The sequence below is a fragment of the Eutrigla gurnardus genome (genome assembly GCF_963514095.1).
Source record: "Eutrigla gurnardus genome assembly, chromosome: 13".
NCBI classification, from domain to species: Eukaryota; Metazoa; Chordata; class Actinopteri; order Perciformes; family Triglidae; genus Eutrigla; species Eutrigla gurnardus.
Genome location: NC_139936.1, coordinates 27,796,537 through 27,808,890, shown reverse-complemented (window position 1 = coordinate 27,808,890; position 12,354 = coordinate 27,796,537). Strand labels below are relative to the sequence as shown.

At 39.4% G+C, this 12,354-nt stretch overlaps 1 protein-coding gene across 1 annotated transcript in view; it reads left to right on the top strand.

The window, feature by feature from the left end:
* The window catches only part of cacna1ba (calcium channel, voltage-dependent, N type, alpha 1B subunit, a), a 320,635-nt gene extending 311,771 nt beyond the window's left edge, over positions 1–8,864 (top strand). Inside the window, exons 48-50 of the mRNA XM_084024282.1 lie at positions 90–330; positions 3,022–3,230; positions 6,490–8,864. Coding sequence (XP_083880408.1) covers positions 90–330; positions 3,022–3,230; positions 6,490–7,044 — 1,005 coding nt within the window. The 3' untranslated portion in view covers positions 7,045–8,864. The remainder of the gene's footprint in view (positions 1–89; positions 331–3,021; positions 3,231–6,489) is intronic.
* The last annotated feature ends 3,490 nt before the right edge of the window (positions 8,865–12,354 follow it).

Here is a 12,354-nt window from a genome sequence, read left to right as displayed (position 1 = left end):
TATATATATATATATATATATATATATATATATATATATATATATATATATATATATATATATATAAAAACCTCTCATGTGTCCCTCAGATTGTCCCTAATGCCAGCCCAATGAAGCGCTCTGCTTCCACCGTGGTGCCGCAGCCACCCCAGGAGGTACCCCAGGTCAACTTGAGGGACTACACCCTTGAGAAACCCAGCCATGACCGACCCCATCACCAACACCACCATCGCTGCCACCACCGCAAAGACAGGGACAGAGATAAAGACCGAGAGAAGAGGCAGAGGTCTTTGGATACACCTCTGGGTGGACAACCACCCTGCTCTGCTGGTTAGTCAGCACATATACACACACATAGTGTACACACACATCATGCTCAAGTCTCTTGGTGGAGGAGGACACTTTAGCTCTGCTCTGCTGTGCTCACCTTTCTTTTACAAAGTCACATGTAAGACAACAAAAGAAGTGGTCCAGTAACTGAAGCACCATTTTTCACAAATACAACGAAAAGAATTATGATATACAAATGTGAAAACAATCTCTCTCTGGTAAACTAGTACTTAAAAGAGACATATGATGGAAACGTCTTCAGTACTTGTGCACATACATATGGGTATCTGGAGTTCCTACCAACCCACAAACTGTGAAATAAGAGTAGCTAGTCAGTTTGTTGTGGGCTGTTTGGATCAGAAAACATGCGATTTAACAAGCCAGTCAGATTTGGCTTCCCTTACTACAACAACAAAGGTGTGCCTTGTCTTTCTTGCAAATCAATCAAAGCAGGTTGGGCTTTTTCCAGAGGGGGTCTCCAGACAGAGTGAATATGTATATTCAGAGTATGACAGACATATTCTTTTGTTTTTTTATAGTTTTTTTAAAGATTAAAGAATGTAAACATGTTTTAGTAGAAACCCAAATTAGAAGCATGGACGTGAAAGTTAGCATGAAGTCCCTTTTTTTTTTAAAGAAAAAGAGCAATATCATGTCTATTCTGAGGCTCCAAATCCTAGAGGTTAACCTGAAATGAATTCATTCTGGACTGCTATCCCCCTGACCATACCAAGTATGATAACGCACATTTATTCAGATATCTGCTTATTCACATTTTGGTTGGGAGTTGAGAACAGTAACTGCCTGGAGTCTCCACTGAACAGTAGCTGCCTGGAGTCTCCACTGGTTGACGTTTCGCAAGTCATTCATGTCTTCTTGATGATGTTGTTTGTCGTTATAAATGTTAATAAGTATTTAATAAATGGTCTTAAACATAAAGTCCACCGTTATAAATGTAATTAATACATAGTATTAAACATTATGTCTGTCGTTATAAATGTTTTTCAACATTCAAAACCGCCGATCTTCCAGAGAAGACTCCCTGGCCACAGCCACAGCCATGAAGCCATGTTATTAGGTTATTAAATTTGAAGTTTGTTGTTAAAAAGTAATCAATAATTGGTATTAATAAACATTCAACCTTTATTTATTTCATACTCGGAAACACAAATGTGTACAATGTAGCCGAGATACATAATAAACTAGTACTACTAACTAAAACTAGTACTACTTGTGAATTCATAAAATGTCAATAAAAAATACAGTAAAATAATTAGTAAATAAATAATTCAGATATATCATTTAAAATATAACAATTTGTTCAATAAATATGGCAAATCACGTAAAAGCATAAATTAAGAGGGTCAAGTAAAACAATTACATACTGGACTGGGGAGATTTGAAATTAAAGCTTTTAACTGCCCATAAGAAATGAGTGAACTTAGTTCACGGGCCTGTTGGGCTGAGTTCCAGGTTCTAGGGGCATCAAAACTAAAGTCTGATTTACCAAGTTCAGAGCGAACATTGGGAACTCTGAGCTGGAGATGGTTAGAGGAGCGGGTATGGTGGACATGTGATTGCCAGAGTATCAGTGAAGATATGTAGGGTGGGAGTTTGCCCATGATGGCTTTGTATATGTACAGTAGCCAGTGTCTGGAACGTCTTTCTGATAAAGATGGCCAACCAATTGTATTATACAGGGTACAGTGATGAGTGTTATAGCTAGAGCCAGTTACAAATCTGATAGCCGAATGATAGACTGTGTCAAGTGCTTTAAGAGAAGTAAGGGTAGCATTCCGATAACATCTCCATAATCTAGGAATGGCAAAAAGACAGCTTCAACCATCCTTTTTCTGCACGGCATAGGGAGACTTTTTTGAGTCTGTAAAGGAGACCAATCTTTTGCCTCAGCTGTTTAGCTAGGTAATCTGTATGAAATGAGTAGTTCAGTTTTATATAAAGCCAGATGCCCAGACACTTGTACACAGAAACTTGCTCAATTTTGTTGTTATTTAAGGTTGTAAGATGCAGATTGCTAAAATCAATGTCCCTTGCCCTTGAAAACAGCATGAATTTTATTTTGTTTGCATTTAAAACTAATTTAAGTTTGATTAGTGCTGTTTGCAACGCATTGAAGGATTGCTGCAGATTGTCCATTGCTTGTGTGACAAACTTATTAACACAGTATAAGACAGTGTCATCAGCATAAAAGTGGACCTGACAGTTGTCTAGAAAGGACGCTATATCATTTATGTACATTGTAAATAGAATTGGTCCTAGCACAGATCCTTGCGGGGCACATTTATTTAAAGGAAGGAAGTTGGATTTGGCATGCCCTAACTTTACACATTGAGACCATCCATCCAGACAGCTTTGGAACCACTTAAGAGTTTTACAATCAAAACCAATCTCTTTTAGTTTTTGTACTAAACTATCTGCTGTTGTGTAAATAATAAACTGAATTATGGCTGAATTCCATTGAGCTGCTTCAGTTTCAGGCTCCTGGTTTCGTTCCATGCTGACTTACTGAATGCTGAATGACAACAATAATATCTAATGCTATTGCTATATTATTAACACCTGCGCTTTTCTGAAATACCTTGACAAGAATACTGGCAAGTTGAGTTGCATTAGACAGGACTGTAATATAACGTAGAACACAGAAACATCACCCTTCACCCTCCTCCACAGGTCCACCAGGAGAGTCTGACCCAGCTGCCTCTAAAGAACGAGGCCATGACCGTGGGCGCTCTCATGACAGGAAACGTCACTCCTCAGCAGACAAGCAGCGTTACTACTCCTGTGACCGCTACTGCACCCGGGAACACTGCCACACCAAATTTGCCACCGCAAGCTGTGCCGCCTCCCCCAGTGAGGGGCAGGACTCCAGCAACAAGCAGGTGGGAGGGTACAGCCTTGTAGAGTAGGGACAGACGAGGTATCAGACCAGATAAAGGCCATTGAAAGGGTTTCTAATGAGTTCGAAGTTCATCTGACAGTTTTGAATATTGTTTTCCCAAAGAATGTCATTTTTATCAGATAGAAAACTTGGCTGCTCATAATACTAAAGATAAAACTATGAATTAACACCTGTGTGGAACCTGATAGGTTATGGCCTCCAGTTTCATGTGGTCATGTGTGTGTGTCGTAGAATGGCATGTATTTGCAGAAAGATCAGTGACAGCGTGTGCATGCCAGTGGTAACAAGACTAAAGCTGTGGGGATAATTAAAAATAATGACGTGAGGAGCCTCAACACAGTTTAATCAAAATTTCAAGTACCATAACCAGGCAGCAGTTTCTTCTGTTTAAGTCTATTAAACCTGCATTCCACCAGTCACTACTCCACAGTCCAAATATGGTCACTTCCGTTTGCTGGTTGTAAAAATTCCAAGATGGCAATGACCAAAATCCAAAAATGGCGACAACAAAAATGCTTCAAAACCATAGTCCTCAAACCAATGGGTAACTGCTGATGACTGCATCCACTTCTTATGTTATAGATATCTATGGTTCTAACCCGTCTTCACTGAGGCATCAGATAATGCAGCTTGGTAAAGGCAAAGCGCCTGACGTAGTATAAAAACACAGGGTTGGTTAGCAGAGGTGGACGGATCAAAAATCAGTCGTCCAGGAGAAACTAAAAGTAAATGATTATGTTCCGTCTGCGATTCTAGGATCTGACCTTTGCGGGGGCTCAGCCCCCAAGAAGCAGCTGACATCTGTTCTTGAAGAGGCTACCATAAAAGGGATAGTTCCCCCATTTGCATTAAGTTTTGTATGGTTAGAAACCTGGTAGTATTTTTGAGATCTCCGTATTTCTATTCTGAAAAAGAGTCTCCGATGACTGAATATCCTCATGTTGCATCACCGGAGGCTCTTTGGTTAGCGGGGGTGAGACTACAACACTAGTTCCTCATGTTTTCAACCCACCTATAGGGGGCGGGACCCACTGAGACTAAAGACATATTACAGATCAGTGGTGGGACCCACTTCAGACTCGGGTGTGAGCAGAATTGGACTGGCCCTTTTATAATAAAAATGCCGCTCTGCCCGCTAAGCTTGCCGCCATACCACCATTGTGTTTCTGGTGTTTTTTTAACGTTTCAATTCATAGCGAAGATGCTCAACTGTAAAAGCAGCATTTACCAGCCGGGTTCTGGATGTACTCTTTGCAGTAAATACATAATGTAAACCGGAGTTCGATGAGACAGGACCGGCATAGAAAAAACGTTCAAAACGATCTATAGTTCTCTTCATTTGTGTCGCTCGAGGAGGAGAAGCATAACTACAGTTGTTTCACTTGTAGTATATTAAGGCTTCTACACCCTGCCTGAATTATTTTTCCCACCAACGTTCAGTGAAGAAGAGACCGAGGTCAGAGCCTCTGCCTCTGATTGGCTCAGACCGTGGTGGTTCTTGTTCGTTGTATGCTGGTGGGGAAAAAACACAACACACATAAACAGACCAGCTATATGTTAGGTGCGAAACCAAGGAAAATATTAAGTTGCACTTAAGAGGGGCAAAGGCAAGTTTTGGGGAGGCTTGAGCCCACCCAAAAAAGGACAAGCCTCACCACTGTGTTACATCAGTCATTATTAACGTGATCCATAACTCATTTGTCACTCCCTATTCACGTGATGTGAAAGTCCATGAAGTTGACGTCACTCTTTTCATAAGCATAACTTACTGGTTTTGTTGCCTAAACATTTTATTTTGAAAATGCATGAAATTTGTGTATATTGACATGCTGAGACCAATGCATGCAAAATTGACACCAGAAGGGAACGTAGATTGCTGACCAAGCTGCATTATTTGACGCAAGCACGCACGCAGGCAGGCAGGCAGAAAAAGGAGGTTGCATTCACAGTCTTTGAAATGGGACAGCCTTGTTACAGCCGCTGTGACGCATGCAGTCATCAAATGCAGCCTCCCAAGGATGTGGCCACCTGATTGGGACATTGCTATCTTCTGTACAAAGCATTCAATTCTGTGTTAAATATGTTCAAAATGAAACTATACTATATCAGAAGCCACATTTATCAGATATGCCTTTGAATACAATCTCAGTGTCAGACTTCTTTATACGTGGACATGAAACATTAAACCGACACTGTTTCATCAGTCACAACACTGTTAACATCACCCAGAGGTGCTCAGTGAATTTAATGAGGCTGTATTCACTGTGAATAGCAGGACACACACCGGCTGGTTTACTACAGCGGTATGAACCCAAATCAAACAATTTTCTTGTGATATAATTGCAATAAATGGATAAAAAATTATGCCGGAGACGACATAATGATGACGATTTGTAAAAAGTCTGTTTTATGAAGGCCGTTCAGATCGATCGGAGGTAGGCTACACAAACACTGTAGCTGCTTCCTTAAATATAAAAATAACGTAGTGTACGCATAAATACGGCAGCGACCTTGTTGTTTGTACCACAGTCACTTGTGGTTTCACACATTTTTATACACATGGTTTAATTCAGTCTCTGTATGAAATGTTAGGTACTATCAGGTACTACCGCTATAATAGGTTTTGTCTTCATTTCTGATTCAGTGACGACATGACCAGAATCTCAACACTGATTGGCTTGCATGTCAGGGCGTTACACACAAATGAATAAATCGCTTTCGCTGAGAAATTTGCGTCATTCGCTCTGCGTCATATGAGTCATTCACAACATTCACACTGCCCAAGGCCATCCGGCGTGAATTTTCTTTAATTTGCTTGACTTTATATGCAATTGCACCATGCGACAAATTTGTGTGACATATTTGTGCACCACTGTTAGACCAGAATGGTGAGCTGTTAGGATTATGACTGTGATCCATCTGCATGCTTTTATTACTACTTTGTCCTTTTTCTGTCTTTAGTGCAACCTCTCATGGCATTTCCCTTCTTTTCCCACTTTCTCTTGTCAACATCTGTCATTACCTTTCCATTAGCGCTTCCTCTTTCATTCTGTCTTCTCCGTCTGTGTTTTCGCCCTCATTTGTTCTCCGTCAACTTTCATTTTATCACACATCACATTTTGGTGTCTTTCCATTCCTTTTCTCCCTCCGGCGGCCCTGTCTCGGTTTTCTTCCCTCTTCCTCTCCTCTCTCACATAATTTTGTCATCATTTCAAATTGCTTGTCCAATTTCCATCTAGGGCAGTGGTTGGGTTAAACGCAGCCTAGTGACACTGAGTTCCAGTTCTAGCATGCCAAGCCACGGACGTCGGCAGCTCCCCCAGATCCCCCTCACCCCACGGCCCAGGATAGCATACAAGACTGCCAATTCATCCCCTGTGCACTTTGTGTCCAGCCAGGCCTCTCTGAGTCCTGGTCGACTGAGCCGTGGTCTGTCGGAGCACGATGCCCTCCGGCACGGCGGCTCCCAACACGTTCCCTGCCCAGTCACTCGTATCAGCTCTGAGCCCTTCCTGGGCCGGGGAAAAAGCGAGGTCCTGGGCAGCCTCTATGGCAGCCTCTGGGACCAGCTGGATGTCTTTCAAGAAGCAGTGTCACTGTGTCCCAGCCCCCGTGCCAGACGCTCATCTCAGACCGCACTGCCTCGCATGATGGAAGCCCTGTATCCTGCTCCACAGCAGAACTTTGGGGTGCCCAACGGGTTCCACTTCAGCATCGGGGGAAGCACCAACCCAGGCTCTGGTGTCAGGGCACCCAGGTATTACAAGGAGGCAAAGGAGGATGAATGGTGCTAGCATGGCTTTAAACCAATCTTTTTAATGCATTCTTGAGGAATTGTGATGAGTTCTATCATCTTCTTCGAAGGCTTCGTTTACATTGTCAGTGTGTATGTTTAATGCTGTATTTTAATCCTAGAGAACATCTAAGCAGCTTGAAGTGGGTAATATTTGATTGTGAGCAAAAAAAATGTTATCTCTATCAAAGTGCACGTAGCATTCTGAAACAGAAGCCTAGACTTTTTGAGACGTCTTACAGTAGTTTACTTAATTTTTCAGTGTTGACACCACCATATTGACCCTCAAACAACATTTCATTACAAACACAGACCACACATTGAGATGATAATATCACCTGATGCAGGAAGGAAAGGTTAGATCCAAAGAAATCTTTGGTCGATGAAGAGAAACATTTTGTGATTTATTTAGAACTCTAGTCTGTATTCCAGGGAAGCCATTCACATAAACAGTGCTGTTTTTCTTCAGGGTGATTCATTCCTGATTACTGAGCAGTGAAGCATTAATCACACTAAAGGACTAAACATGCTGCTTTGCTCTTAAGATTATTTGTGGGATTCAGTGCATCTAACTATAATTTGGCTTCATTTTCAAATAGCAATTTTCAAAAGCTTAAAGCTGCATTGTTTTGTTGCTCTGCTCTTTGGGGATAGCACAACAACCTGTGAATACAACAGTGACATCGCCTTATGAAGTGAAAGCTTAACGTTAATTACGCAGACACAGAGCAACACTTGCATCCATTTGGAGTAGTCACATCTTAAGATCTGGTTATATGTTTTGTTTAACAAGTGAAATTACTTTTGACCACTTCACCAACACAAAAATAAATAGATACAGGTGTCAAAAGTCAATGGAGTCACAGTTGAAGGCAATAGAATTAATTCTCAAATGAGTTTAAACCTGAGCTGGCTCTGCAGCCAATAATTGAAAATGGAGTGATTCAGTTTTAACAGCACAAGACTTTCCCTCCTACTTCTGCTGGATTCTCCACCTAATTCACCCTGGAAATAATGTTATCACACTTTTCCTTAAATAATACTTAAAATTTTTATCCTCATGAACTCTGTGGGCCGGTTTTACTGGTGCCTGGACCTCCCTAGTTCACTGAAAGTACAGGCAAGTTCAAACATGTCTCTGACACCATTATTTTCTGGTGATTCTGCATTTGGTGTTGTAGTAGTCTAGTAGCATTAGCAGTACTATGAACAGTAGTAGTAGTATTAACAGTAGTAGTAATTTTAACAGTAGTAGTATTAACAGTAGTAGTAGTAGTAACAGTAGTATTAACAGTATTAGTAATATTAACCGTATTAGTAGTATCAACAGTAGTTGTAGTAATATTAACAGCGAAATTAACAGTGTGATGGGAAGTTTTCATTTAGTAGTTTAACCGATTTCCTCCACAAACTGTAGTAGTAGTAGTATTAACAGTAGTAGTAATATTAACAGTAGTAGTAGTATTAACAGGAGTAGTCCATGGTGGCAGGCGGGGTGGTTGTGAAATGTAAAGCTGGAGAAGTCATCACGTCTAGAACACACAATATCTAAAAGCTAAAGAGTTCACTGTTTATCAGTCTGAAAGTTAAATCCCCCATAGTAGCCGTAGTTAGCGGTAGCAAGCAGCCAGCATCTAAACAATTGAACTTCAATTCAATTTCTAGTGTCATATCAAAACAAAAGTTGTTAACAGATTGAGCAGGACTAAAACGCGTTCATGATTTTCAGAGTCAATACATTATTAAAGTCCCAACATCACCAGGAGCAAGCGTTACAGCCTGACAACTTCCCCTCTAATAGACAGCAAAACTCTAAATGAAGCATTGCAAACTGGATGCGTTGTTGTTGGAGGTAACTGGGCTTTTTACTGTGATAACTGTCTTGGTTGGCTTAGCATTTTTAATAGCATTAGCCAACATGACATTAAGTCACCACATCGATTTCGTCGATTTGTGTCTTTATTATTCAATCAAAAAAAAGGTTGCTTCAATCAAAAAATATATTTCCAATAAAAAAAACTTCAATCAAGAAAAACTTTTTCAATCAAAGAAAAAAGTGTTTGAATGCAAAAAGATATTTAAGACCCTAAAAAATGCATTCAAACACTTTTTTTCTTTGATTGAAAAAGCTTTTTTTGATTGAAGTGAAGTTTTATTTATTGTAAATATATATTTTTTGATTGAAGCAACGTTTTTTTTTTGACTGAATAATAAAGGCACAAATCTACCTTCATACACGCCTTAGTATGAAGCTAGTTTTCATAAATTGCAGACTACTAACAGGGAAATATGACAGTATGTTCTCAGCAGTGCTGCCAACACCACAATAACGAAACACAAAGGAAATCAGGTGTCATACAACAGGGTTGCCCTGGTTAGTGACTCACAGGCTGCAGCTTGTAGAGGCGGTTGGTGTCGAGAGAGATGGATTTTATTTTGTGTCGTGTTTAAAAGGATTATCATTGAGGTTGAGAACTTTAGATTATCTGCATTTAAGCACATTTACCAACACAGTCCAGCCAGATACTATGTACTCAAGATTTTCTCTTTATCAGCTTATTAATGTTTCATCTTCTTCCACATTATTGCAACAGCCAAGAGTAGGACATACTGTATAACAGGCCATTGTTAAGCCTTGAAGTAAAGTTAGTCACTGAAGGGCGTTTGAGAGTCAATATGGTACAACAGAAGGTGATGGAAACAGTGAAGTGATACATGAAAATGTTGAAAAACCTCAGATGTGTTGTTCTTTAGTTTAGGACTCTACCATTCCATGATGATGCCTAATCCTTTATGACATTCCCTGTGTCAGTCAAACAGATGAAGTGCTGTGACACATTCAGGGTTGCTTGATTTGCCTGTTAAACAAGAAGCATTGCATGGTAGGGCAAAGTACCGGACTGACTAGTTTGTTTTCTATAAAATGTCCCTGTTGATGTTCTCTTTTCATTGTGTGCATCTTTTATATGACATGAAAAAACAAAGGTGTGGTTTATGTAAACATACAGTTTGCCATAATTTCAGGTCTAATGTTTCTTACAGACTTCTTGATGTTTTAAGACAAAGTGCCTATCCTTTTAGATATACTGTAGAGAAATACGCACCATCAACTGTTTTCTAATGCATCCATACCCGAGTAGATGTTGGGTTATGTAGCTCTGCAGGAAAACAAGTTGCACAGAAAGCCTTATCTGCGAGCAGAGAACTGTATCTACAGGACATTCAAAAGACAGGAATGGAAAAATAACAGATGAAAGTCAATTATCTTTTTATTGTTTTTGATAAATCATAAAATCATGTATGCATGGAGGAGTAGGAACCAAGATTTTGAAAACACTATGTGAGCATTTAACAACTATGAAAGCTGCATACATCTAAAAAATCAAGTGACATTAAAGCCAGTAACACATTGTGCATGTTCAGATGGTAGACCTGGTTTTTGATAGTAATGTCATGGTTTGTTGTCTGGAGTGCAGAGTGTGTGCTGGTTCGCTGTGGTCTGAAGGGGTGGGAGGGTGCACTGTTACTTAGACCCAGAGTAGGGTGATCCAGGGTGACTGTTAATGGTCCTCTGAGTCAAGCCAGGCCCTGTATGTGTGTGTTGACATCTAAAGTAGCACTGGTAGTAGCAATCAGCTGTTGTGGATATATTTTTGAATTTCTGGGTCCAGTTTGTCATTTTGTGGTGTTTTTTATTCATATTAATATAACTGGCAAAAAATGTATGTCGTAATGTCACACAAAGATATTTCCAGCAGGTACTATACCATGGGATTGACAGCGGAAAATGTTACAGTAATCTAATTCATTCATATTAAACATGCATGGGATTTAATACAAATATATATTTAATATGAGGGTTGCGTGTCTGTATGGAAAAGTATTGTCTTTTTCACTGGTGGTGAAATTCACCAAACGAGTTGACTGACTATAAAAGAGGCAGTGTGGCTAACTGCTCCACCTACAGTAGCAGAAAACAAACCAAGATACAGTAGCATTATTAGCTTTGTCCCAATTCCATACTACATACTAACTGTATGCATATAGTGTGTTCATACAGATGCATAATGCAACGCACCTCTACATATAACATCAGTAAACTGTTAAAAAGTGAACTTTTCTCATCACATACAAAAGTTCAACCCAGCTATTCACAGCTGTAAACTCATTTACAGAAATGAGGCTTGAATGAGCTTGAGGAGATTCCCTCAAAAGTACAACAACTATTGAGTAGTTGCTCAAGCACATTTTACTTTCTTTTCATTGAATTTAATTGGATGTCATTTCAAATTTGCAGTGTGATTCGACATTCCCTATTTGTAAAAAATGATAAGTAGTACATTGATTTCTTGAGAATTACATGCAAGAAAACCTCCAACAGACCTCTGGATACTGAATGCTGAGGTAAGGTTACATGTAATTGTTCAGACATACTGAATAGGATAACTACAATCAAAGAAGTCCATGAAAAAAATTGCTAATGTATCATTTATTCAATACGAAGGAATTAGTATTGTAAATATTTGATCATTTCTGTATCAATTTTTCACAAGTTTTAGCCATATTTTACACATTGAATTGTGGAAGCAATTTCTTCGTGTGATTTATTTTTTCATCATCTTGTAAATCTACAGAATTCTTCACATTGGGATTAACATGTCCACTCACCATTTTGATTGAAAACAAGAGGGTTGTGGCTTTTTGCCGGGACTTGTTGAAATGTATTCAGGGAAATGTAGCAAATCTATTGAGAACTGTCATACTGTAGAAGTAGAAGATGGTGGAGAAATCAGCCGTTATAATTAAAACCTCCGAAAGACTCCGAAAGATAAATTGCAACACAAATCTGAAAAAAACACCAAGAATATGCAGAATACATCAGATTGACATCTGTTCCTACTGAACAGTTGTTCTACTGGCCAAAACCAGACCTGCTGCCTCGCTTCTGCTTCCAATTTGAAGGATGAAATTCAGATTTTGAGACAAACATCTATCAGTCACAGAGCTAGACTGTACTCTTAAACTTGATGTACACACAAACATTATTTTTTACACACAATACGGGGGGCAAGACAAGAGAGTAGGGCTATGCAACGTGACAAACCCATTTCTCCATTCCATTCTGTAGCTTTACTTACTGGTCTCTTCAGACTCAGGCTTCAGCATGATTGTGATTTGATAGAAAATGCTATGAAAAAACATGCAAACACAAAATACTTAAATACATAAAGGCACATAATGTAAACAAGAAACAGAATATTTAGGATTACAGTAACTTTATACATATATTTGCATGTGTATCATGTACCCA